Source organism: Drosophila takahashii, chromosome 3L, assembly GCF_030179915.1.
Source record: "Drosophila takahashii strain IR98-3 E-12201 chromosome 3L, DtakHiC1v2, whole genome shotgun sequence".
Taxonomy (NCBI): domain Eukaryota; kingdom Metazoa; phylum Arthropoda; class Insecta; order Diptera; family Drosophilidae; genus Drosophila; species Drosophila takahashii.
Window position 1 is genome coordinate 4,572,516 of NC_091680.1, and position 27,903 is coordinate 4,600,418.

Below are 27,903 nucleotides of genomic sequence, written 5' to 3' on the forward strand. Positions count from 1 at the left end.
TTTTTCCAGAATTTTAGGTCTTATGGTTTGGGCTGGGGGAACATGACGCAAATCGACATCTACTCTTTTATAGTAATACTCGATTTAAATTATTTAAAAAGAATAACAGGAAATATTATTAAAATTTTAATAAAAGTGGAAATATAATCAGCAATTTATTTTTAATTTATTTGTTTGTCTAAAATCACAATTTCTAGGAACTTGTACTAAAGTGTAATATTCTCCTTTTAACCAGAGAAGACTATTATATATATTTATTTTTTGTTTAAATTTTAATTCATTTTTAAATTATATTCGCTATCATTAAAAATAGCCAGATTTAGCTATGAAATAGGCGACTTCCCAGCCCTGCTGTTATCGATATGTTATCGTTGCAGTCGAAACGAGGTAAACAAAATGCACCACAACCACTTGGATTTTCCGGCTTTTCCGCTTTCCCTGCTGGACGACAGCGATCTGGAGCCGCAGAGATGCTATGTTCCGGCGGCAGAGGATCCTCTGGGGACGGGATGGTGTCGCTGCCACCTTTCCGATGGCAGCTACGCAGTTTGTTGGGTTACTCCGCGTGCCGGTAGTGAAACTTGTTGCTTCTTGGACGGAATGGTCACCTCCTCCTCGCAATTCTCACCCACCAATCAGCATTTGGTGCTCCTAGAGCCACTGAAACTGGTTTCCTGCCCAGCTAAGATTCCCTGCATTGTCACAGTCACCCAGGAACTGCTCCAATGCGCTCAGGTTTCTCTGGAGGATCTGAAGGACGATGTGAGGGTGTTCCTGCGCCACCTGAAGCTAACCAAGGGGTGCTCCGTGCAGCACAGACGCCTGGCCCAACTGGGCATCGCCAGTGTGGAGGTGATCGATGCTCCAGGAGTTGCCGCTGACGAGTGTTTTGAATTCTGCCGAGATGCTGAGCTCCTCCTGGTGGACACCCGACTGGGAATGCCCTATCCTTTGGCGTCCACCTCTAAGTACCTGCCTCACAGCTTCGAGCAGCCCATGGAGGACTTGGAGCAGCTGTTGGAAACCTCTAAAAGCGGTTTCTCGCATAGATTTCCTACTACATCATTGATTGTTGGACCTGTGGGCTGTGGAAAGAGTCGCCTCCTTGGGGAGTTTCTGCGGCGCCTCAGCTGCAACTGTTTCTACATCACAGCCAGCCAGGTGCTGCGTTCCTATCCAGGAGAAACGGAAGAGGAGTTGAGAAGGATCTTCCAGGCGGCTGAGACTTTCAAGGAGCAGCTGCAACCTTTGTGTAAAATTTTATGATTTCTAAACATTTTTTCAAATTACTGATATTTTTATCCCCTTTCAGTGCCCATTGTGATACTCATCGAGGATCTGGAGTTGCTTTGCCCCTCTTCGAGTGTCGCAGATGCCAAAAACTCCAGCAATTCCCTGCGCATCTCAGCGCAGCTCTACAAACTGATTGATGCACTGCCTCAGGGCGTTATTTGTATAGCCACTTCGGGATCCCCGGACTCCCTGCATGAACACGCTCGCAGGCGATTTGTAAGAGAGGTTTCTATACAAATGCCCTCGGAGGAGCAACGCAAACGACTCGTGGAGGATCTGTGCGAGGCTCATGAGCTGCAACTCACGGAAACTTTACTTGATCACATAGCCAGAAACACGCAGGGTTTTGTGATGGCGGATTTAACACTCCTCATGCGTCGCGTGCAACAGGAATTGCTTACAAAAGATGACGGCAATGTGGAGCAAATCTTCCGCCAATCGCTGCTCCAAACTCAACCGAGTGCCTCGCGATCCACGGATGTGAGGGTTTCAAAAATGACTACTGGTTTCGAGGTTATCGGCGGAATGGAATCCCTCAAACGCACTTTGCAAGTCACCGTTTTAGCTGGTCTGCGGCAGAGTGCCGCCTTTGCCCGATTCGGCTTGAGTCTGCCCAAGGGAGTGCTGCTCTATGGACCGCCAGGATGTGCCAAGACCACCGTGGCCAAGTGCCTGGCCAAAGAGGCGAACATGACCTTCATTGCCACCTCGGCGGCGGAGGTTTACTCGCCCTACGTCGGTTGCGCCGAGAAGTTCATTTCGCGGATCTTCGATACAGCAAGGAAAAATGCTCCATGTCTTATATTTCTAGATGAGATAGGTAAGTCATAAGGGATTCCTCAAAAATAATTATTAACCTCTCTTATTTCACAGATTCCCTTGTTGGCAGAAGAACTGTTTCAAGTGGCGGCGGTGGTGGTCAAGTTCAGCTGAGGATTCTCTCCACGCTGCTCACCGAAATGGATGGCATTGTGGGCGGTGGCAGCCAGCAGCATATTCTCGTGGTGGCGGCCACCAATCGTCCGGAAATGATTGATGACGCCTTGATGAGACCTGGGCGCTTCGACAAGCTCATCCATGTTCCAGCACCGGATGAGGATTCTCGTCTAGCGCTGCTGAAACTCCATGCCCAACGAATGCCTTTTCATGAGAATGTGGTTCTGGAGGAGATTGCCTCTCTCACCGATCGCTATTCTGGGGCCGATCTCTGTAATCTCTGCAACGAGGCGGCCATCGAGGCTTTTCAGCGTGACTTTGAGGCCACTGAAATCGAGCTTCAGGACTTTGTAAAGGTCCTAGCCAAGCAGAAATCCTCGCTAACCCAAAGCCAAATAGATGGGTACTATAAGTTTGCTTATAGGTTTCTGTAAAACAAGGTTTTTCAGGTAGAGTTAAAGTAATTACAGGTAATTTTGTTACTTTTGCTAAAATAAAATTTGTTTTTTTAAATGTTAAAACTCTAAAGAGTTTATAATTAACGGTTAAACCTCTTTGCATTAGTCTATTTATTTCCATAAAACTTGGGTTTTCAGGTAGAGTTAAAGTAATTACAGGTAATTTTGTTACTTTTGCTAAAATAAATTTGTTTTTCAAATGTTAAAACTCTAAAGAGTTTTTAGTTAACTATTAAACTTCTTTGCATTATTCCATTTAATCTTAAAACAAATTTTATAATTCCTAATTGAAGTTTAAATTTTAAACTTGAAGAGATACATTCGCGCCCACCTGTAATAATCGATAGCAGTCATCGCGCTCAGCTGTTGCAACGATAACCCGCTGCAGCAGCAAAACAAAGGAAAAAAAGTTAACACAATTAAACATAGTAAATTATCTTTAATAACAAAGTGAGTCACGGGAAAAAAAGCTTTCCGGCCAGAATGGCAGATACCCGCAAAGACGCTGCACCGCCGAGCTACGACGAAGTCATGAACAGTCCCTCCCAGGGTAAATAATTAAAGACTCCCAAAAAACACCTTATTAATCCACGATTTATTGCAGATTCCCGGTTGATAGTGGGCGTCCACCAGGGAGCACCCAGTGCCCCGCCCCCCAACATGCACGCCCCATCCTATGGAGCTTTCGAGACGACGCCGGTCAACGTGGTGATTCAACCCACTCCGGTGGCCATGCCCACGGAGATCATCGTGATCGGCGGATGTCCAGCCTGTCGCATTGGCTACCTGGAGGACACCTTCTCCTGCTGCGGCCTGTGCTGCGCCATCTTCTTCTTCCCCCTGGGAATCCTCTGCTGCCTGGCCATGAAGGAGAAGCGCTGCACCAACTGTGGAACGGTTTTTTAGAGGGGATTCCCTTGGTCTTCTACAGGGAATTCCCCTTAAAAATCACCTACAAATACACCTCCCCTTTCTTTCCTTTCGGGATTTCGGCACCAGTGACTATTCCTTGTTATGACTGTTTTTTCCCAGATATCACAAAGCTCCAATACTTTTATTATTGTTAATCGTTAGCTCACAATTCATTAAATATTATGTGTAAATATTATTCATGGCTGTTTGCGGTGTGCCCCCGATTTCCAGTCACTGTCCGGCGATTGCTTATAAAGAGAATGGTCATGTACAGTGGAATGTGCCTAACTCGAACCCAAAAATGTAATATTATAACATAAAAAATATTATTGTAAAATACAACATTTTTTTTAGAGAAAAGAAAGAAGATTTTAATTATCATAAGTTCTAAATTCCAATCTGAAAAGGAAGAATTTTATTTAATAAGCAAATGTATTCCAATGCTAAATAAAAATGATGAGTAAAAATATATGGGACTCATAGAATTCTATTATTTTGGTGAGTATGAAAGGAAAGTTTAGAAGAGTTAGGTTTAAGTCATAGATGATTAGCCCATAAAAGTTTTGGTTATAGAACTTTGACTGTATCTATATATTGTGCATTGTAAGCGTCGTCGAGGCGCGCTTCCGTTAAATTCAATTGAAATATAATGGGGGCGGTTTTGAATTACGCCGCCCGTCCGTATTCTCTATACTCTTTGCACTTTGCCGCGTAAAACTGTAAACAAGTGTAGTGCTTTATAAGGCGATCGGAACCGGAACGACCCAGATATACCCTAAAAACAAATAATTAATATTAATAAAAACAATCAATAAAATAAAAAAAATACTATAGGTTCTTTTTAAAATGCACTTTGAATTCGTATTAGTTACCACCAGCAGAACTGTAATAATTTGATCTAGAAGGTGTGATTATATATATTCCTATCAATATTTTGTAATATAAATTCTAAATTTAATTATTACATTTTAATATTTTTTTTGTTTTTTAATAATTTTAAACGGGGCATACCCATCTATCAGATTTCATGGGCAACAGGGTATCACAACAAATTCGCCGGCATCCACATCCGCCGTCTCGGCATCTTCGAGTCAACAGTCGTGAATTTCCTTTGCCGTGAACATGACCAGTGCTCGTCTCCTGTTCCCGCTGTTGATTCCCGTGCTGCTAGACGCAGTTGCTCCTCCGCCAGCCAGAAGACCCAATGTGGTGATGGTGATCTTCGATGATTTGCGTCCCGTGATTGGTGCATATGGTGATCCACTGGCCAGCACTCCTTATCTAGATGATTTTGCCAAGGGAAGTCATGTCTTCACAAGGACTTATAGTCAGGTGAGAATTGTTAGGGGGATATTATAAGAAAATAATAAATTATTATGATTAATCTGTACTTTATTAACAATACAAGTTTATCTGTACAGTAAATGTGGCATCAAAAAAACTTCTTTACTAATAAAATTGACAACTTAAAAAACGGCAGGTTAAAGCGTAAGCAAAATCGGTCAGACATAAAAATCTAAAAAAAAATCTACAATTATAAACAAATAGAATTGAGAAGAAATAAAATCGTGCTTTAATATTTATCCTTTTTTTATAGCAATCTCTGTGTGCCCCCAGTAGGAATTCCCTGCTCACAGGTCGAAGACCGGATACTTTGCATCTGTACGATTTCTACAGTTACTGGCGCACTTTCACCGGAAACTTCACCACTTTGCCGCAGTACTTCAAGGAGCATGGATACTACACCTACAGCTGTGGCAAGGTCTTCCACCCGGGCCTCTCCTCCAACAACACGGATGATTATCCTTTGAGTTGGTCAGCTCCAGCATTTCGTCCGCGAACAGAGCAGTTTATGAATTCACCAGTTTGCCCGGATAAGGAAGGAATTCTCCGGAAGAATCTCATCTGTCCGGTGGAACTGCAAACGCAGCCGTACAAGACTCTACCGGATATTGAATCCGTTTCCGAGGCTTTGCGCTTTGTGGAATCGCGGAGGAACCAAAATAGAGAGCCATACTTTCTGGCTATGGGTTTCCACAAGCCGCACATTAATTTTCGGTTTCCACGGCAATTTCTTTCGAGATTTAAACTCTCCCAGTTCTACAATTACACGGAGGACAGTCTGAAACCGCCGGATATGCCGGCAGTGGCCTGGAATCCCTACACGGATGTCAGGGCCCGAGATGACTTCAAGCACTCGAATATATCCTTTCCCTATGGACCGATTTCCCCGCATCAGGCTGCTCAGATACGACAGGGTTACTATGCCTCGGTGGCCTATGTGGATGATCTGTTTGGCAAGTTGATCGCAGGATTGGATCTGGATAAAACGGTGGTGGTGGTGCTGGGCGATCATGGTTGGTCCCTGGGCGAACATGCTGAGTGGGCTAAATACAGCAACTTCGAGGTGGCTCTCAGGGTTCCTTTAATGATAAGAACTCCCCAGTTCCCTCTCACCCAGACGAAGTACTATCATGGTATCACAGAACTGCTGGATGTATTCCCCACTCTTGTGGATCTGGCGGGTTTACCCAAGTTACCTGTTTGCCAGGATTCCCAAGAGTTGACCTGCGGCGAGGGCAAGAGTCTTTATTTCCAGCTAATGGGTTTGGGTAGGGGTAAGTCTGTTTTTATTATTTTAAAGAATTCATTTATAATTAATATATTATTCCCTTTTAGCTGATGAGCATGTGGCCCTCAGTCAGTATCCCCGACCAGGAATGCTGCCCACTAAGCATCCGAATAGCGACAAACCCAAGCTAAGGAATATCAAAATCATGGGCTATAGCCTGAGAACCGATATCTATAGGTATACGCTGTGGGTGAGATTTCATGCCCAGAACTTTAGCAGAGGTGAGTTAGAGATTAATTGAATATTGAAGAATATTTATTGTTAGAAATAAAAAAGAGTCTGATTTTATTTAAGTAAGTTGACATGATAACTTAAAAATGTTCATAAATATGTTTACAATTAACAAAACTTTTAAAGCCAACTTACGAACTTAAAATACTTTGAGGCTTAAATAAACAAAAACCAAAAAAAAAATTTTTTTTTTACAAATATAATGTTATTTAAAAAGTAGTATTTATTTGTTTGTTTATTCAGTTTTTTCTTACTTAATTAATTTACCAATTTTTTTTTTCAGACTGGCACGACGTGTATGGCGAGGAGTTGTACGATCATCGGCTGGATTCTGGAGAGGAGTTGAACCTGGTGCCCCTGCCCGAATTTGATGATGTCCGCCAGCGACTGCGCCGGCGTTTAATGGAAGTCGTGGGCAGCTAGTGGAGATCCGAGATCGGTGATCGGAGATCCTTCATTTCCCCTTTTGGAATCCCTCTGATTTTGAATAAATTCATAAGCAATAAAGGCAGCGCGACAAACGATCTCGAGACGGGACGGCGAAATATCTTGTCGCCATAATTGGAATTTAATACTTCCGGTTGGGCAACAACGTTTGCGAGACGCCCAGACATGCTGCATATTTTTCGCTGTAATTTCTGCGATGCCCCCGTCTTGGAGACCGCCTCCCCCCTGACTCCCCGATCCAAGCAACCCATGCACAATATACAATCCGATCCACTCCGATCCGCGCATGCGTGACTGGTGTCCATTGCTTTTTTGGCTTCGTTTTTGTGAATTTTTGTGAATGAAATTTCATTCAACGTTGGCGGCGCGCGTCTCGCTGCGTTGGCGTCGGCAGCGACGTCGCCGCCCAAATCGAGAGAGGATGGGGAGAGGAGAGGAGAGTGGGGCTAAGGGGGAGGGGGGCTGGAGCTACGTTGGCGACTCTTTTCGAGCTTTCATTTTCGCTTCGGTTTGTTGCCAGGCGAGTGAAAATCAAAGCACAGAGAGAAATTTGTATGGATAGTTAGGTGACATTTAATATAAATATTATTATTAAATATTTATTAAAAATTATTCGAAAATTAAGTATCCGTTATATTTGCATTTCAAGAAGAATTAAACAAAATAAATTTATTTTTTGCGTAACAACTATTGATTTTAAATATTTTTGTATTGAAATAAAAAACGCTTTTTTTAATGTAACACCTTTAATTAAACTTAACAATACTTTAACAATTTATTTTGGTTAAATTAAAGTTTTCGGAACAGAATAAAATTAGTTACTGATTTCTAAAGGATTTGAATAAGATATTCGAATGATATACTCGTATTCGTATATTAAGATCAAGTCTAGCTAAAATGAAAAATAAATTAAAACATAAATTCAATGATCCCCATTGCAACACAATGCCCAAAATGATATATAAGTTCTCTGTGTGCACTTCCCAGTCTGGTAATTAAATCTGCAGCCCGGTGCTTGATCGATGTGATCCCCATTCCCCCTTTACCTCCCCCTTCCCCCTCCGCCAGTAGACCGCCTCCTTAACCCCCGCCTTTAACCCACTCTTTCTCTACGTGCTCTCTAATGTGCATATTTGGTGTGGGCTGCGTTTTGGGTTCGCCATGTGGGCCGTCTCTCTGGAGGTGATTAAACTGCATTTTGGCAGCACTTTCAAACACACACACACTCGCTGCATTTCGAAAAATATGTGTCCCAAAGAAGGCGTGGCCATTTTAACGTTATGATTTTTGTCATATTTCTCGAGACTTTGTGGCTTTTACAATTCCATTCACTAATTTTAGTTGATTGTCGTGAATTTTATAGAGAAAACTTTAGTTTATTGAATATGGGTTTTGCAGTTGAATATTTTAATAGAAATTTAATAATATCATATTCAAATTTTTACGTCTATTTAAACGAATTTACGAGGACAAGTCATTCATGATTTAGTTACTGTTACTATAAAGTAAAAAGATTTAAGGATTGACGAATATGTCAATAGATTTTTTAATTGGTTGCTGTAAAAATTATAATTATTTGTAGATATAAATATTCCTCTTCTTAATTAAAATATAATATTATATAACACCGAAAAATTAAATTATGTAAGTATATAAATACCTTTTTATATTTAAATATTTAAAACCAAAAACCAATTGATATATTACAGACTTCCATCTATTTATTTCTAAGCCTGTTAGATGATCGCCAAGTTGGTAATAGAACTATTTAAGGTGTGTTTACCCCTCCTCCCTTCTGCAATATTATTTACCACATCCACCTACCATAACTTATTTTTACATTGCCATTTCCGTTGTGGGCTTTCCTCTCATTCATTTTCTTTACCGTTGCTTCGTTGACAGCCTTTTTCTTTAATTCGCGCTAGTGTTGCTCCTCCCAATGGGTGGGTCAAACCCCCTCCCCCTTTTCCCCAATTTGGCTATGCATAATGCACCCAAAATGGAAAAGGGGATATTGCATATAGCATAGAGCCATATAGCTCGTGTGGGGCCTTTTGGCTTGGAGTGTCTGTTTCGGTTTTGAGTTTTGCGGCTAACCGCAGCACAGTCGCATAGCGCGTGTGTTATAATAATCTATGGCACTTTAGAGGTTTAACCGATGGCCGGATAGATACAGATACAGATAGAAGTAGAGATAGAGATACAGTTCCAGATAGGCTGGCTGGCTTAGATGGATAGCGTGGCCAGATATTCAGATGCTTGGATACTGGGAGCTGTGGTAAATGTGGCAGACACTCGGGCGGGCTGGCTCTAAACTGTATTATATATCTATGGCCATAAAGCCCACGAGAGCTGAATTCGACTGGCATATATGCACGGAGAAAAATAATTATGCTAAGTCATTTTTAATAATATTTCTTATTTTAACCGATTTGTGTCGCATTCCCATAAATTACAAATTTTGCAGCACTAATTGTTTCGGTCTACAAAAACCAGATCTCCAGACCAGAATAATTCAATCAAGTGGCACATCTTGAGATCCAAACATTATGCGCTTTGCAGCTTCTTTTATCATTTGCGGTACGTCTTTAATAATTAATAAAAACGCAGTTAATAATACCTTTACTTTTCATTATTTTAGTGATCGCTCTAACTGCAGTAACAGCACTGAACCCCACACCAGCGTCCAAACCCGCGCCCAAAAAAGCGCCAAAACCAGCGCCAAAACCCGCGCCAAATAGACCTTACTATCCTTCTTACTTACCCCCTTACACTAGAAATCCCTATACACCTGACTATAGACCTTACACTAGAAATCCCTATAGACCCTATAGACCCCATAGATATTGGTACATTGGACCTAACAATAGAGCCTATGGACGTTATATGTTTGTGCCTACGCGAATGTAATCACACAGTTTGTTTATTTTCTTCACTATTTCACTTTGGAAAAGCAAAATAATCTGTGTAGAAATGCAAATTTCGATGGTAACGTTTCAAACCATTTTGCTTGATATCAATAAATCTATACTAACTATACCACTTCCACTTTTTCGATCGATTTAAAAAAAAACATCTTTTTTTACGCGACATTTTTAAAGAATTAAAAGTCAACTTTGTGTCACAGACTGTGATTAAATAAAAAATGTTCCAGCACTAATTGTTTCCAACTATAAAAGCCAGATAACAAAGCCAGAAGAATTCAATATAAAGGGAGGTAGGTCCTTGATAATTACAGGAAAATGACAATTAAAACGTTTACTTATTTTTAGTGTTATTTTAGTGATCGCCGTAGTTTCACGTCCCCCATCGTGAGGAGAATAATTTTTGGTTTTCAATTTTATGTAAATTGAATTTTTTCTTTTGCCTAACGCCCCTTTTTCGTGTGATTAAATAATATGATTTTAAAACCAAATTTTTTTTTATATTTCTTTATATTTTATATTGTTACCATACACGGTTTTAAGTACGTTTTTTCGAAGTATATTTATATAATTGTTTTATAAAGTTACTAACTAAATTTAACTTTCAGTTTTAAATATTATTACGAATATTTAAATTTTTTTTTTTCAGTGTAGTCACAAAATATAGCGAATAATGCGAATACAACTTTAATTTGAATTTGTAGGCTGCTTTGCCGTTTATTTCTAAGCAAACTCAAATGCGTGGGCGGCTCAAACGAAATTGCAAAAGATGCGTAGGCAGCGGCAGAGACGCCGGCAGAGGCAGAGGCAGCGACGGTCGACCGAGCGGCACAAATGCGGCAACAACAACTAGAAAATGTGTATAAAGTGGATATAGTTCATCAAGCGGACTGAAGTCGGCTTTTTACCTACGCATCTGACGATGCTCGAACAGCTCAGATCCAAGTGTAAATCGGGTTCTCTAGGCCCCCTACATACTTCTCGTACACTCAGAAAAATATATATATAATAATATAGAGTATAACAATGTTTAATGGGAGAACTACAAAAAATTCTTGAGATTCTATGATAGATATGATTAAATTTTTGCATACTCAATCCCCTTTTTCCGATTTTTTTTCTGTTATACGTTTTTTTCATAAGAAATACCGTTTTTATATTTTCCAATTTTTTTAAATAGAAGAATACATTTTGAAAGTCGTTTTCAAGCTATAGCATTATCAGATAAAAACATAATTTGTTTGATAAAATTTTTTATTTTTATACTTATTATTAATTTAATTAATATGCTTTTACCAAATCCTAAATTCGTAATATTCTTTTTGAAAGTGTAGTTGTACTCGTAGACATAGTTGTTGCTGCCGGCCTCCCGCTGTAAAAAATGCTAATTTTCGTTGACATGCCATAGTTTGGCTAATGACGAAGGTTGTTTGTTAGCTTTGTCAGTTGACTTGACGCCGTTGCCAAAAAGTAAAAAAAAGAGTAAAAATAGAAGAAGAAACTTAAAACTGGTTACCATGTGTGCGAGAGAGTAATATGTGGATAGCAATGGAGTATGGCGAATAGATGAAGAGGGGGTTTAAATTTCTTTTGACGGAATTTCCATGAATTAATGCCGCTCTGCCGGATTATGCCGCTCCTCAGGTGTCCGGCACTTGTGTGCCTTATATATGGTCATATACCGATATAAAGTCGCAGGCCCAAGCAGATCTCAAACTGTGTCAAGCTGGAATCATTCAAATATCACCCCTCTTCGGGGGATTAATGATCTTTACCTGATTGAGGATCATCTGAATTCAGTAGCTTCAGCTGAACAGTTGATCTTTTTGGCCAGATAACAAGGCTACCAAAGATCGAACTGCGGATTCATTCATTAACCCAATATTAATTTGATTATTCGGTCTTGTAATTATTCATGAAGCTAACAAACCCATAATAAATGTATAAAATGAATAATTTAAGAGCTGCTAATAAAGCAGATGGCTACTGCCAGATTTCAGCTAGTGATCATTAAGTATTTAGTATTGGGTGGAGAAAAGTTGGCTATAAGAAGATAATCTATCTCGTTTTTGCTAATAACTGAATTTTAATTTTGTTTTTTATGCTTTGGGAAGTCTAAAATAATTTAATTTAATTATTAGGAAACACAAATAATTTTTAAAAATTTGTATTAAAGGATATTATTTGTAGAAAAACCTTAAAATATTTAAAAATTTCTGAAGACCCCACAAAATGTGTTTCCTACGCCCACAGCATCTGTGTGCTCTTGGCATTTGATCAATGTCAAGGCCTGATCACTTCATCAGACCATAACTACGATGAAACTCGGATATGTAACCCCTCTGCTCCCGCCATCAATCTTGGCCAACAATGGTGGGCAAAAAATAATACAAAAATTCAAAAATAAATAAATACAAATAAAAAGAAGACGACAAAGTGGAAAAGAAATGGCTAAAGAGATAATTTTTTGTTGAATGAAATTCACGCAAGATCGGACTTTTGACCATTCAGAAGGGAATGGCGTACAATGAAGTGGAAAAGAGGGTCTTCTGCTGGCTGTCTTGTAGCAACAAAATAATTTATTGAAATTCAAATTTATTATCTCTTCCCTCATCCTCCCCCTTCCCATTTGGAAACCATCCAAAATCGGGCTTGGCCAGGTCGAAAGAGTTTTTTTTTTCTGGTGCCAGGCAAAACCAATTCAGCTGGAATGCAGGCCCAAACACAACACATTTTGGCCCAGAGCGTAAAACGAAACGAAACAATCAAGAATGAGTGTAGAAATTCCACAATGAGCCCACGCAGGGATGCCTTTCGGGGGACTAAGATGGTATAGGGGGCTTGGGATGGTATAAAGACGGGGGATATTCCGGATCGGAGTAATCAACGTTTAGCCGAACGGATTAAGCCGAGAGTCGTCTTTGCTGTGGCATAAGCAAATATATGTAAAGTTATATACCCAAAACCCCTGCACTTCCACTCTATATGGAAGCCAAGTGGGCGGGGTTGGGGTCTTGGGGGGATTTTTAAGAGGGGTCGAGGTGCGCAGGGGGGTTTCTGAAGAGTGACCGACCGCAAACAGTTTGAAAGCCCCCGCTCTGAAAAACAGGCAGCCGCTGTAACGCGTGCTAAACAAGTTTCTCGATCGGTTCCAAGAGCGCGTCTTTGTCTTTTGTCTTGGCCAAATACCCTGTAAATGAAAGGTGTCCAAAGGTATATTGATGATTATTTTAACAAGTTCTTAAAAGTTGATCTTTAAAGATTCTAGTTCTAGCAAGCAGACACATTTTGTGGCATACTTTTGGGACTGGCGGTAAAAATGTTCTATGGTTTTCTTTTTGGTATAAGTAAAATTTCATCCCGTTTTCAAAAATCTTATAACACAGTACTTTTCCTTTCCCAAAGGAATGCAAAAAATATATACAAAATATGCATTGTCATAAATCATTAAACTCGTAAAAATGTTCTTTATCCATTGGCACTAAAATCAGAAATTTCTTTATTTTTGGAATATTTTTGAAATCTGTAATTTGGCAATATTTTGGAAAATTACCGATTTGATTTGACTATGATTTTCTGAATAATTTGTTTATGATTCTGGGTAGCATAAAAATAACTTTGAAGAATCTTGAATGTGGAATTCTTCAGGTGTACTTTACAAGGTATCTGTTAGTCTTGTTAAGATCTCCGTTCTTACCGAGCGGATCTTTCTTTTCTTTTTTTTTCGTTTTTGGTTGTGGCACAAAAGGTTGAGAACCGGCAATGGAAACTGAGACTGAAACGCAGCTCTCTGGACTGGACTGCGATATAAAAGACATTGAGAAATCGTTTTCCTTTTCAGTGATGCTGCTGAAGCTGCTGGGATGGGAAGAAGAAGCTGAAGAGGGGACTTCTGCTTCTTATGATAATAAATATTTATGCTTTTTCTGGGCTCTGTCAGTCGGAGAGACCAATTCAAAGACGGACAGCGAAATAAAAATCCCATTTCCCGCTCCCATTGTGCTTTATTTACGGCCAAATAATTCAAATTAAGCCTGCGATCCACGAGTATGGAGTATCTGATATATAAATATATATATATATGAATATATATATTTATATTTAAGATGTATCTGCGAGTATCGGTATCTGCGGCTGGATATCTCAACACCAGAACAATGCCACCGCAAGGGGCCGCGTGCCAAAAAATTTTGATGAACTACACACATTATAAATGAGATCGAGAATGAGAACGCGAACGAGGGACCCCCTTTGGATCCCTCTTGTTGTTTTCCTGGAATCCCCATTCTCTCTCTCTCTTTTCTCCTCCTCAGCAATTTGTTTGCACTTTTGTTTACACTTTTGGTTGTAATCCAAAAAAAAAAAGAGAAGAGAAAAATATAAGACGGGGATCGGGGATCGCGGAGCTTACAATGAAATGATTTAAACAATGTTTTGCCATTTTACGGTTTACACCTGTTTGAGTTCAAACTATAAATATCGAATGCCGTAAATATATCCCCATGGCCATGGTTTCCAATTTGAATTTATTTTCGCCCCCACTCGCCATTTTCCCCCCGACTTTTCCTCTTCTTCTCGCCAACTGACCAAGATTCCTAGTCGAATTTTCACCCGAAAAATTTTACGCCACGATTTAATGAGCACTTCGGTTTAGTCGAAGGCAATTCGCCAGCCAAAGGCGCCAGTTTTGCGCTAAATGTTATTTCAAATATTTTCCCAGCCACGTTTGGAAAATTTCTAATTGGATCGTGCATAGGGGAAAATGTTTAAACGAAAATTGCTATGGAGAATGTTTTTGGAAAGGGTTGATAACAAAGATTTTTGGGGTAAGTAAATAAACTAATTTAATTTTACATAAATTAAATCTTGAATAAAGTAATAAAACTAAGTATCAAACTTAAATATTTATGTAATCTATTTTTAAAATTTTTTGTATATAAAGAAACCTAAAAAGAAGTATAGATTTATTAATTCCAACTTATTTTGGTGCCCAATGTTTTTTTTTTAGTTTCTAAAAATATTTTCTTGTCAGGTTTATTTTTAGAACTTGAATTATTATTTGTTAACCATATTTCGAGTATTATTATTTTCCCTATGAATATGGAAGTTTTTCCAAAAAGAGATCCGACCTGCTCATTGGCCCGGCCAAACATGAATATATTCATTTCGCATAAATCTTGTTTTATATCTGGATGTGCTTCAATAAAAATCACACACATGGCATTGCATTTCCAATGAGCGGACAACGGAACCGCCGGACAAGCGGACAAGCGGATGGACGGACGGACAGTTGAGCGGTTTGCTAGTCCAACATGAACTAAACACATTGGATCTGAGGGCTCTGTGGATGGGGGTTGGATGACTGTAGATGTGGCTGCCTGGCCCCCAGTCGAAAGTTGCATATTCAAACAGCGGACACGGGCCAGGCCATACATTTAGTATTTAGTATTTAGCATACGACAGCAACATCAACATCAACATCATGGGGCAGTGCGTTGTCGTCGCTTTGGTTTCCACTATATCCACATCCACTATATCTTGGTGCGGGTGCCGCGATTGATGATGATGGTACAGCCTACAGCCCACAGCCTACAGCCTACAGAGCCAGCACATCAGGGAGGAAGTGCTCTTCCGGTCTTGTAAATGAAAATATGTATTTTTCTGCCGCCGCCGTCGTTGCCGCCACTGTCGCTGTTGTTTTTCTTTTTCCTTTTTTCCCAGTTTTTTTTTTTTATTTTTATTTTATTTAATTTTATTTTATGAATAGATTGCGTTACGCATACAGAAATAGGCAAGCGACGACGCCGAGTGCCTGTGAATGAGCTGAACAGCGGATGGGATGGAATGGTATGGTATGGTATATATGGTATATGGTATGAGATTGGATGGGATATCGCTGGATGAATGACTGACTGACTCTGACTGGATATGAGTAGTGCCATGTGTGTGTGGCCCTCGCATGGATCGGATCGCTCATGCTTAATGCTCTTTGGGGGTTTTATGTTTATCCAAATAAGCAGCGGCATTGTATAAAGTAATAGCCGGCTGCCGACTACAGCTAGATGTTGTGGGGTGCTAATAAATAAATCGCATTTGATGTGCATGTGCTTATGCGATATAACTACTACTACAGCACTAGCACTGCGGTTTTTAAGCATTCGCTATTAGCTGTTAGGTGTAGCTCTAGCTCCATTCAAATATTAATGGCTTAGGTTGAGTAAGCCGGTGACTTTTGATTAATGGTTATTTAAATTAATCCATGCAGCCACAGAAAAACGGCACCTAAACATATTAATTGAGCTAATAACTTTAATGGAACACTAGAAAAATTTAAATCTATAGGGAAATTAATTGAGAATTTGTCTATAATTTGATATAAAAAACAAGAGAGAACGCTATAGTCGGGTTGTTGTCCCGACTATCTAATACCCGTAACTCAGCTAAAGGGAGTGCGAGGGAGATAGATATATAATTTTTGATTGCGTATAACTTTTTAATGAATGGTCCGATTTGAAAAATGTCTTCTACATTTCGATAGGTATAAATATACACAACAAAATTGCATTTATAATTCTCGGAAATCTTTAAAGATGTGGGCGCAGGACCCATTTTAAAATCGTTAGTGGGCGATTGTGGGCGTTAGAGGGGGCGTGGCGCTCGGCTAAAATAAACTTGCGCTGCGTAAGAAGCCAAATAATATGTGTGGTAAATCTCAACCTTCTAGCTTTTGTAGTTTCTGAGATCTCAGCGTTCATACAGACGGACAGACAGACAGACAGACAGACAGACAGACGGACAGACGGACATGGCTAGATCGACTCGGCTAGTCACCCTGATCAAGAATATATATACTTTATGGGGTCGAAAACGCTTCCTTCTAGCTGTTACATACTTTTGCACGAATCTAGTATACCCTTTTACTCTACGAGTAACGGGTATAATAATTTTAAATAAAATATATTTTAAAACAACACTTTAAAAATAATATTTAAAATATTTTTAAGTATTTTTAAAATTATTTTAGAGAATTTTCCAATTTTCAATTGAATTTTCCTATTACTCATTTAAACTTTATCAAAATACATGACCTATAAAAAAATAATGCCATCAAAAATTAACATTTTTCCTCTTTCCTAAATATATCTTTAGGTTCCCCTTATTTTGATAATGCTGCCTTTTACAATGAAATCAACTTTTCTAGCTGTACATCTCATCCCCATACAATTCAGTTCAAGTGTAGGCTATAGTGCACTCTTGGAGTTCCTCTTCAAAATATATCCAAGCCCAGTAATTTGATATTCAGTGAGCAACTGCGCCACAACAACAGCCTTAACAACAACCTTAACAACAACAACTCCTATTGTGAATGGGCTGCGTACAATTTTTATTCAACATTTACATTCCCATTTGCATTGATTGTGCATGACTCTATGTAATTTTAATCACAACACTCGCACTCGGCACTGTAAAAGGGATTTCCTGTTATGAATATTCCATCAACATAATTATTACATACAACTTGGAATTAACTTTGGACATGGGCTTTCCAGTATACTCCGTATACGCAATCATTTCCGCTCGTCCGCCTTTTTTTATATTTTTATACGGCTTTACAGTTAACAGTTAATTAAGTTGATATTCATGGAATGAGAATGAAAATGGAAGATAAATTCGGAGAAGTGAGTGTACCCAACGTTGACTTACAAATTGACCCCTTGACCATTAACCATAAACCATCGCACATAAAAAAAAACGAAAAAAATAGAGTGTAATCTTCTCGTTCCCATTAAAAAGATTGTGAGTCAGATCAGTAAGGAATTTTTACTGTCGATTTGATTAATTAATTAAAGCGCAACCCTTTTCGAGTGTCGGCGCATTGGCACTTTTCAAAAACAAAAAAAAAACGCGGTTGTCATTAAATTTTTACAAACTTCCGCGACCTTTGACGCCGAACTTGAGCGATGATTAAGCCAATCAGCTTGGCGAAAACAGCAAGGAAATGTGAAAATATGAGTCAGGGTCTCAAAAGGCATCCATGATCGTCATCATGGGACTGAGAATGAGAATGGGATCCCTAACAAGCGTGGTTCGTTTAATGACCTTAAAGGACGTACGAGGAAAAGTTCTGGCCACAGATTTCTCTGGAAAACGCAAAGCAGACGCAGACTGCAAAAAAAGCAAGAAACCCAAACAAAAACAGAGCCCAGCGCATAATAATAAGTGCAGCCACGCCTACTTTTGGGGCGGTAAGGGAAGGGGAACCAAGATCGGGGCAACTATTAGCCATAATGTTTCTGGGGCCGTGAAGGCCTCTCGCAGGAGGCTGCGATCGCTGACGAGCCGCAGAGTCGGAGTCACAATCTGCAGAGGAGAATTGGAAATGGAGCTACAACAAGCACTCGGAAAAATATTTAGATCACTTATAGTTTAGAAAAATTTTACAAACCTTCAAACATGTCCCAAAAAATAAATTTCAAAATATTTCAAATTATTATGTTCTTAAATTAAATTAAATTAAATTAAAATAAACTATTTAATGCAAATTATTTTATTAAATAAAATCGTCATTACAATTTCCGGGACAGGAAAAAAATTACTTGAAAATATCTTACTGTCTTCATATTTTTTGATATCTTGGAATTCAATATATAGTGATTATAGCTAGATGTATTTAATTTATTGTAAGGCCAAATAGTTTTAAAATAATATTTCTGAAAGCATATCATTCTAGCTTATAAAAATGTTTTATCTCTTACTTGATAGTTTTCATATTAGGTGAAATCTTCTTATTCTATCAAAAAGAGTTTCTATCTGATTCAGAAAATGTTACAAAAATCTAAACCTTTGTAAAATGAAGTAAAAACCTTTTATTCTTCGAGTGCATGATCGTGTTGTGGACGGAGGCTGCGGAGAAGAAGGAAGGAGAACTTTAGCCAGCATGCGGCTACTGTGCAGCAGCACTCAGTGAGCTGAGATCTGGGATTTGGGGGGAGGAGGCTGGGGGAGGGATGAGGAGACATGGAAGAGGGGGTTACCGAGGGGCACTGAGGGGCAACCACTCGGCGGACCAGTTTGCCACGCTGCAGTTAAGCCGCACGCACTAAAACCGAGCCAAAGACCAAGACGACGGACTTCGAGGAGAAGGCCTTTGTATTTGGTTTATTTGTCTGGTTTTTTGTGTACAGGTTTTCTTTTATTCATTATTTTTTTACCAGCGTCATCGTCGACACACACACACACACACACACTGGCGCACTCGAACCTGTAGTTCTGGCTACCGTGCTACGCTTTATGTGGCCTACACTGGGCGAAAATCCGCAGCGGGTTTTCCTCTGTGCCCCTTTGGCCGTTGCGCACGCGCTCTCTTGAAAGCCAGGCAGCCCCCGAAATTCGTTTGAATTATTTTCGAATCAAAATCGTATAATAAAGAAATCCGACGGCGTATCTGTATGCGCGAAAAAGCAGAAAAAAATAAATAAGAAAAGCTTTGAGTGCTTTGGGGCATTTATTATGGAGCTGTCCCAGTCGAATCGCTGCCTCTGTCGATTTATTATTTTTGTTTTTTTTTTTTTTGATTTTTATCTCCGAAAATAAACAAAACTTCAGGGCACATTCAACAGCGGCTGTGTGGCACTTTTGGGCTGCTGCCGTTTTTAAAATACCCTTAAAAAGGGTATTTAAATAATGTTAAATCACTGTAAAATAAATAAATTAAATTTAAATTAATTGATATTCAAAGAGAAAAGAATTTTTACAGTACACTTTTGAAATGCTAGGAGAACTTTTATTATACTTTGAGTATAATAATATATTTTAAGACGTTTTCAGAAGTAATATTTTCCAATTAAAATAGTCTCTTAAAGTTACGATATTTTACTGTACTAAAAATAATTGAATAATTATAATAATAAAAGGGATTTTCCAGATTCGGTGTTGAACTTTTTCCAGTTTTCGTTGGGTTATTTATTTTTTATATGCTGCAATTTTAAACGCGCCTCGTTAGCGAGATCTCGCGCCGGCCACGGGCCAAAGTCTCAACTGGGTCTGTTCTCTGGTCTCCGGTCTGCGGGAATGGGACTCGGATTCGGATTTGGGTTCGGATTGGGATTGGGTCTGGGTATGGGTCTGGTCTTTCGATGGGTGCGCAGCCGCATGCATATTTGATATCTTATTAACACCCCACAGCTGAAAAGGTAAAGCGCACCACTGCGAGCAGAACCCAAACACAAAAAATAAAGAAAAACATGTCGATGTCATCTCGGGGTGTCATACTTGGAATAGTTGGGAAGGTGATGGGTTTCGCTGGGTCTTCGAGTAGGTAGAGTTGGTTGAAGAGGAGATATTCGGGAGCGGTTCGGAAATATGTCATTGGGATATGTTAAACTGCTTTAAAAATAAAAAACAATCAGAAATTAAATAAAAATTGTTTATTAATATTTAATATATTTTATTTATGAAGGTGGTCATAAAAACCTTTGATCGAATTTTATATAAAACATATTAGAAAATAACTAAACTAGCATAGTTTCAATAGAGTAGTCTACTCTATTAGTTTCCCAATTTATTTTAAGATCTTAACTCTAGAAACTTTCACCGTTAGAATTCGAGCATAATCCGCTTGGTCAACCGACTTTACCATCGGTAATAGCTCATCGCCAGCATCTCTTCATTTCCCCCATTGAAACTGAGCATTAAATACAATGTTTTTACGTTATTTATATTTATTTGTGTAGATTTTGTGTGGACGTTTTTCCTTAAATTTTTACGTACACAACCGCGGGGCCAGAGCGTAAAGCGTAAAAAAGCGAGCCAAACAACAAGAACAACCAAAACAAACCGTATCTCTGCGGCAGTCGCTAACAATTTGTGCAAACATCGGGGAACATTTCAGTGTTCAGTGTTCAGTGTTTCTGAATTTCTGTTTTTCTGTATTTCAGGGGCGGAGCAGCCCAGGGGAAATGGAAATGCCAACAGAAACCGCATACCGTCTACAATTATTTGTCCAGAGATTACTTTGCTTAAATACGATTTATAAATGTGAGTGAGTTTGTATGCTATCCATGCTGCTATGCTAGATGTAAAGTAACTCATGGCTAAAGAAGATTCCCCATCATGTGTTTGGCATGACCTTGTGAAGGATGTGACCAAGAATGCGAGCCACGACCAAAAACGAGAAAAAATAAAGAGCCGAAGAAACCGGGCAGCAGAAGAAACCTCACGTCAGCCAAATAAAGCAAACACAACAACTGTGGAGAGTCAGTCAAGAAAGTGGAGGATGGAGTTTGGAGTATGGAGTTTGGAGTGGGATTCTACGGGGCGAAGACTGCAGAAGAGAGGCTCTTAAGAATGGGCGAAACAGCATTAAAAAAGAAAGCCAGCGAAACGGCTTAAAAGCCAACTCAAGAGTCTCGGCAGCTCGAGAGCGCCGTTTCCGCTCAGAAACGCCAAGTCTTCTTCGTTCTTCAGCCTTATAATGATCACGATCATGATCATATAAGATCATCATCATGATCATCATCTTCTACACAAGACGGGCAGCCGCATAAACTGCCAACGCTATTTAAGTCATAATTTAAGCCACATTCCAGACGCGATCCTTCAGAGATTGCATTGCGTGCCCGTTCTCGTGAAAGAAACCGAAAGATACATTCATAAATTCGCATCGAGGATCGCTTTGGGTTTTGGTTTGGCGTGTTCATGGGGTATTTCTTATGCTTCCTTCGTCTCTTTTCAATTTGCCCCTACACTAGGCAACAAATTAATGATTTTTGTTAATTGTTTTTGAGCTTGCCTTCCTTTTGATATTTTTTTCTGGCTGACTAGCTGTCGCCGCATATTATTTGGCGCATTAGCAAGTCTCGAATTTCGCCTGGCGTTGAGTTATGAGCAACTGCCCTAGTCCGCTTCCCCCTCCCACTTCCCTGGCTTTTCTCTCTTTCTCTGGCGGAGTTCTCCAGACATCTCGTCATTCCCACGCATCTGGGCACGTACGAGAATCTCAAGTGGAGTAGGAGTAGCCGGCGATGGAGATGCAGCTGGAGGAGGAGGACGTCGAACAGCAACACAGACCGGGAAGCTGGGCACTAAAAGAAATATTTCTAAAATTTAAGACAGTCTCTAAAACTATAGGATATGGTGATTAAAAATTGCGCCTTTAAATATTCCTTGAAAGAGATTTTTAAATCGAAAAATAACAAAGATACCAAATTTGAAATATAAATTTTTACCAGAGGTTACCTTTAACTTTATACAAACCTTTATTAAATTTTAAAAACCTTATTGCTACATTTTTCCACCATGTTTAAATTCATATAAATTCATATTTTCCAAGTTATCTTAATATAATCTAAGATATATTAAATTAGCATAGGTTAACTATAAGAATTGCGAAAATCTAAACTTTATCTATGTTAAAATGTTCTGTTATAAAGTTTTTATAAATCCTCCATGACAATAAACCCCTATTTTCCTAGTTACTTTCAACCTCTATGAATTTCATGCAGGATTTTTATATTATATACTATTTTTATATTTCCCTGAGTGTAGGAAACAAATGTCAGGCCCAAACTCAGGCCGAGATCGGGACTCATGCCCATGGGTTGCTTGTGTTACAAGTGTCGGCCCACAATGAGGGAATCTTTTTTTTTTTTTTTTGAAAACCCAAGAGAGGAAAGAGAGGAGGGGTGAAGAGAAACATCCGTTAAGCGTTCGTTAAGTGTGCGCATGCGTGGAGCTCTTTTGTCGATTCCACCGAAACCAGGGATGGGATCGGATCAGATCGGCGTAGTACTGCATATGGCATATCCTGGAGGGCTTATGAGGCGGGCACTTGAACCGAGGAGCCGAGGAGAACAGGAAACATGCCTAGTTACCAGTGGGCGTCGAGTGTTTTTTGGACGGGGGAAGACGAAGACAAGTGCCAGTGCCTCCATCTCCATTTCCATCTCTCCATCCATCCATCCATCTCTTTCCCTGTAATTAATTAAAGAACCGTCATCCGATGTAGGCGTCGTTTTTGGCTACCTCCTCCTCCTCCGCCGACGGATAACTGCGCCCCCTCCATAGGCATATAAAGCTTAATTAAAGCAAATTAAAGTGATTGCCATTTAGTTTGAGGTTAATTGCATTAAATGCGAAACGTGAAGTCGAGCACGCATCTTCTCTCGGTTGGTACTCTCATTTCTTCAGATCCATTCTCCGTTCTTCAGGGGAAGAATCGAATCGAATCTCTGGTTCTTCTGAGGGGCCCAAGTCTCTTTCGTTTGCTCCATATGCGAATTGTGTCGTGAGACTTGCAGCAACTTTGACCCCCTTCGATGGCCAAGTGATTCAATATTGCACGCATCATTTGGTTACGGGTGAATGGTGAGTGGAAACTCCTGGGAAAATCGGAGGCACTTTGGGATTTTCCTTTTTAAAATAGAGATGGTTTAAGGTTGAGATTCAAAGGGGTGATGTTTCAATTAACTGCAAGTTAGAACGACGATTTTTAAGGGGATATTTAAAGTAACCTCATTTGCTAGAGAAAAATATATAATATATTGTTATCATAGGGATTTTTAGTTGCAATATAATCTATCACTGAAAATATTTAAAAGTCGTTTAAAAAAACGCTTTCTTAATCATTAAAAATCTAGTAATATCAGAGGATTTTGTAGGTGCATTTTTAGCTGGATTAAAAAAATATTTTATAATGGGGATAAGAAAATAAATTGTTTGGTTTTAAAAAAGGAAGCAATACTAAAGACTTTCGTAGATGAAATTCTCTCTATATATCTTCCAATATTCCTGCCTCAATTGCCCTGCTCCAAATAGCAATCGTATCGCCGGAGAACTCACAACACTTGCCCCCAAATCTAATTGCAGTTTGCATGTTTGCCGGCACTTTCGGTCCGCTAGAGAGACCCCCTCCCTCCTCCACACGCCCCCTTTTTGCCCACTTTCGGGGAACTTATGCACATCTTGTCGGCACATAAATTCTCATTACAAGTGGGAACGATGACGATGACAACGACTTGGCCTATGGCACTGAACTTTTGTGCTTAATTTTTTCGATATGCAATAAATTGAGAATGGCCCAAGGGGATGGGGCAGCAGCATACCAGCTGGTGTCAGGGGATGTCGATCGGGGTTTGGGGTCTTTCGATGGATAAAGGTTGACCTGTGTACCTGAAGGTATAGTCACAAAAAATATATATTAAGTTATGTGAGGTAGGTTAAAGTTCTTGATCTATTATTCTTTTTAATCAATTCAATTGTTGAATGGTTTGTAATTATTGTTGTATTGTTAGAAGCAGTTAAATTGTTCTACAAAATTCTATAATAATGATTATTATGTAGAGAAAATGTTATGGAACCATTAAATGATTTTTCAATATATTAAAATGTTTAAAATCTTTAAATGTTAAATATAATTTTTCATTAAATAAATTAAATGAAAATTACCATTGTTTGAAATAATATATTTCTCCTATGATCTGTTGATTCCCCCCCCGAAAAAAAATAAAATCCATAAATTAAAGCTTAATTTTTTTATAGATGAGTATAAAACCTGTGGACAATTTCCAAGGGCTGTGGATATATATTAGTTAAACAGGATGGAAAAGGAAGTCCAAGCAGCATCGCTACTCTGCTGGCCGGATGAGCATTAATTGCGTTGATTGTCATCGCTGGTTGCTGGTTGTTGATGTTGCTGCTGTGCTGTTGCTGCTGTTGCTTTTGCTGTTGCTGTTGCCGTTGATGTTGCTGTTGTCGCTCTGCGTGCAATTGTTGCAAAAAGCTGCGGGCTGCGAATTGCAGTCGGTTCATTGGACTGGCGCAGTCAACTTGCAACTTGCAACGTCAGTCGCATGCGCCGATGTCTAGGTAAAAGTTCTATGTTGCTGCTGTTGTTGTTGTTTTGCTTTTTAGACACAATTTCCGGGTCATTGACTTGAAGCATTTCTTCATTGAATTGCGTATGTGACTGCATCGGTGTGTGTTAGTCCCTCTTTCTCAGTGTGTGTGTGTGTATGAGTGTGCAGCAACACGATCAATAAACGAGACAAGCAGAAGCAACAACAACACCAACAATCACACTACACCAACAACAACAATAAAGTACACCAACAAATGCAACAACAACCATACTAATCGACAACAACAACATAAACAGCTACAACAACCAGAAAAACTACACCAACAACAACTCCACAAAAATCAACAACAACATCCACGCACAACGACGACGACGAGTTAGAAGAAATACGATAAAAAAAGCAGAGACGAAGCAACCCAAGAACTTTTATATTACTGGGGAGTTCTTCCAGAAAGTGCACTGGAAATAAAAACTAGGACGAAGCTTAACTAGAGATCAATTAATGACATATCATATGAATGCAACAACTTTAATATTTTTTTCGGATATTTTATGTTGACACAATTATTAGCAAGTGCAACTTTATTTATTGTTCGCACTTTAGAAAATATTAAATATTTTTTTTTCTTTTTTTGAAAAAGACAATCGATAGAAAATTGTATTTACAACGACCTCAGTTTCTTTCTGTGTAGAGGGGGGAAAAGCGTTGAAGAAAGGGGCGGGGCGGTGGGCGCTGAAGGGGTGTTGTTGTTCTGTTTACGACTTTGCCTCGCTTTTTGTTGGAGGACGAATGCCGTGTGCAGTGCAATAGCAGAAAAACACAACAACAAACAAAACAGAGGAAGAACAACCAAAAACAACAACAACAACTGCTCAACGAGCACAGTGAAAGAAAAAGGCCAAAGAAAACGATAGCAACAACAACAAGCATAGGAGGAGTCTTATAAAGAAAGGACTACCCAAGTTCTTATTAAAAATGTGAATATATTTTTTTTAATTAAATAAATATGTAATTCCTTTATCTGATTTTTTTAATTTAAAATATTTTTATGGGTAGGTACTATGATTTTTTTAGATTTCATGTTTTTTGAATTTAACGCATATACCCAGTGACCCTTTCTGCCGGTTTTTCGAGGGTATGCAAACAACAACAAACACAAGAGCAGCGACTGCAGATAAAACCATGCAACCGGCAAGGTAACAGCCGCAGAACCGAACGAAAACCTCTGCTGGCCACCTGCCCCTGCCCCGCCCCCTTGTTTTTTCAGCCCCCACTCTTCTCCCCTCCCCCCATCAAGCAGGTAACCTGATCGCAACAAAACAGAAGAAACAGAACGGAGAACGAGAAGGAGAAGCCGGAGCCAGCATATCAGGAGACGCAGTCTCTTCTCAAGGTGCACTGAAAAAAATATAGGACTGATGATTAAATATCTATACAATTTAAAATGAAAAGAATTTAGTTTTTTGTCGAATTTTAAAATACATTTTTACTGATTTTTAAATATTTGTGCAGTATGGATTTGATTTTATAAAATATTGGAACCAATTAAATAGATTTTATTTTAAATTAGATCCTTACATCCTTAAATATTCTACATTGAAATAGAAAAGATTTATTATTTTTTTAATGATGTAAATTAAGTTTTCCGAGTGCACCTGCTTATGTGTGCGTGTATGTTTGTGGAAATCAAGTGTAGCAAAGCAAAGGAAAGGAAAGGAAAGGTGGAGGCCAAAGAATAAGAGCAGCGGGCTCAAAGAAAACGAGAAGTAAAAGAAGAGGAAGCCGAAGAAGAAGCTGAGGAAAGCGAGGAGCGACGCGTCACGGAAAACTCGTTAATGCAGGCGAAGATTTCACTTGGACTCCAGACCCACCTCACCCATACACAGGCACCCAGAAACACACATGTGTGTCGGTGTGCGTTTAACGCATTTTAATCAGCGTGTCGCATAATTACCGGATGCTGTTCAGTGGAACAGGGGCGGGGAAGGCGGAGGGGGAGGGGTTTTCGTTTTCAAGAGGGGTCCGGGGCCAGTCGACAAGTGCCCCCCTCTCAATGCAGATGCCAAAAAAAAAGAACAGAGGGAGAGGGGAGGGGGTCCCCATGTGGCAGAGGGGCTGCCATGGGTTAAGCCAAAAGCCGAAGGGGGAATATTCAAAATCATAACAGAAAATGATGGATGAATTGTCGCGCTGCTTGGCTCCAATAAAAATAACTGTAAATGCGGTGCACTTTTCCGAAAAGGGGGAGATCGGCCAAATTAAAACGATGCCAGCACGTCGTCGCCCCCTACAAATCAACGCACACAAAATATACACAGGGGGAAATTGTTTTTTTAAGCAACACTGTATTTGAATTCCCAAACAAATTTTTTTTTGCTTTAAAATGTTTTTTAAGATATGTTATAAAAAATAAAAGTTTGAGTTTAAATATTTCTATAACGCTAATTATATCTCTAAAGTTTTCTAAAGGTATCACAATTTTAGATAAAGCTTCGGCATTATTTTTTTGAATTTATTTTCTTAAAACAGTTGTTACGTGGAATAAAACCTTTTTCGAAATGTATGTATTTCTGAATTGTGTACTAATTAAATTTTTTGATTTTGTATTTTATAATTATAAATTATGTATTTTTCCCAGTGCCCCCACAAAATAATTCTAGTGATCTTCGGCCGAGTCTGCAGTGAAAGTTGCTCGCGACTGCAGCGGCAACAGCAACAGCAGCAACAACAGCACGGCAGCAACATCAGCGGCAACACCAACAACAGCAACAACAACAACCGCCGACAACATCTCTGTCTGAATTCGAAGTATTGAAAATATTAATAGAACAAACTTGTTTTGACGGAAATGCACTTTACTTTATTTATCATAGTCCGTCAGTTTGGGATTGGGATTGGGATTCTTATTCGTATTCGGATCGGGAATGAATGAAGCAACATGTGGAGTGGCGGCAGCATCTTCTTCCTCCCTATTTATGCAGATAGATGGGCGGAAAAGATAAAGTATGTCGGGTGGCATATACAAGGCACAGTTGCAGTTGCAGTTGCAAATTGCACTGAGATCATCGACGGGAGAAGGGGAAAAGGGAATTCGCTGGCCATGTTGCAATGTTGCTGCTGGGATGGGAATGGGTCTAGAATTTTTGGGATGGGGGTCGACAGGTGTGGAGTCGTCTGGCAGTTCAAAGAGTGGAACCCTTTAAAATAAAATA

At 39.4% G+C, this 27,903-nt stretch overlaps 3 protein-coding genes and 1 long non-coding RNA gene across 4 annotated transcripts; all 4 read left to right on the forward strand.

The window, feature by feature from the left end:
* The first annotated feature begins 356 nt into the window (after positions 1 to 356).
* Positions 357 to 2,750, forward strand: LOC108067097 (uncharacterized). Its single transcript, XM_017155936.3, has 3 exons — positions 357 to 1,252; positions 1,313 to 2,113; positions 2,167 to 2,750. The coding sequence occupies exons 1-3, from the start codon at positions 397 to 399 to the stop codon at positions 2,661 to 2,663; spliced, it is 2,154 nt and encodes a 717-aa protein (XP_017011425.2). The 5' UTR covers positions 357 to 396; the 3' UTR covers positions 2,664 to 2,750.
* A 306-nt stretch (positions 2,751 to 3,056) lies between these two features.
* Positions 3,057 to 3,795, forward strand: LOC108067098 (membrane protein BRI3). The gene is made up of 2 exons (XM_017155937.3): positions 3,057 to 3,237; positions 3,292 to 3,795. The coding sequence occupies exons 1-2, from the start codon at positions 3,171 to 3,173 to the stop codon at positions 3,591 to 3,593; spliced, it is 369 nt and encodes a 122-aa protein (XP_017011426.1). The 5' UTR covers positions 3,057 to 3,170; the 3' UTR covers positions 3,594 to 3,795.
* Positions 3,796 to 4,721: 926 nt separating this feature from the next.
* Positions 4,722 to 7,007, forward strand: Ids (iduronate 2-sulfatase). The gene is made up of 4 exons (XM_017155926.3): positions 4,722 to 4,931; positions 5,197 to 6,217; positions 6,279 to 6,452; positions 6,746 to 7,007. The coding sequence occupies exons 1-4, from the start codon at positions 4,722 to 4,724 to the stop codon at positions 6,883 to 6,885; spliced, it is 1,545 nt and encodes a 514-aa protein (XP_017011415.2). The 3' UTR covers positions 6,886 to 7,007.
* A 2,340-nt stretch (positions 7,008 to 9,347) lies between these two features.
* On the forward strand, positions 9,348 to 10,196 carry LOC138913145 (uncharacterized). The gene is made up of 3 exons (XR_011418760.1): positions 9,348 to 9,489; positions 9,551 to 10,126; positions 10,182 to 10,196. It is a non-coding gene; the product is annotated as an uncharacterized lncRNA (long non-coding RNA).
* Positions 10,197 to 27,903: the final 17,707 nt, after the last annotated feature.

Excerpts from the sequence above, each read along its gene's own strand:
- LOC108067097 (XM_017155936.3), top strand. The coding sequence starts at position 397 with ATGCACCACAACCACTTGGATTTTCCGGCTTTTCCGCTTTCCCTGCTG. Across the intron at positions 1,253-1,312 it reads GGAGCAGCTGCAACCTTTGT|TGCCCATTGTGATACTCATC; the intron begins GTAAAATTTTAT and ends ATCCCCTTTCAG. Across the intron at positions 2,114-2,166 it reads TATATTTCTAGATGAGATAG|ATTCCCTTGTTGGCAGAAGA; the intron begins GTAAGTCATAAG and ends CTTATTTCACAG.
- LOC108067098 (XM_017155937.3), top strand. The coding sequence starts at position 3,171 with ATGGCAGATACCCGCAAAGACGCTGCACCGCCGAGCTACGACGAAGTC. Across the intron at positions 3,238-3,291 it reads CATGAACAGTCCCTCCCAGG|ATTCCCGGTTGATAGTGGGC; the intron begins GTAAATAATTAA and ends GATTTATTGCAG.
- Ids (XM_017155926.3), top strand. The coding sequence starts at position 4,722 with ATGACCAGTGCTCGTCTCCTGTTCCCGCTGTTGATTCCCGTGCTGCTA. Across the intron at positions 4,932-5,196 it reads TCACAAGGACTTATAGTCAG|CAATCTCTGTGTGCCCCCAG; the intron begins GTGAGAATTGTT and ends CTTTTTTTATAG. Across the intron at positions 6,218-6,278 it reads GCTAATGGGTTTGGGTAGGG|CTGATGAGCATGTGGCCCTC; the intron begins GTAAGTCTGTTT and ends ATTCCCTTTTAG.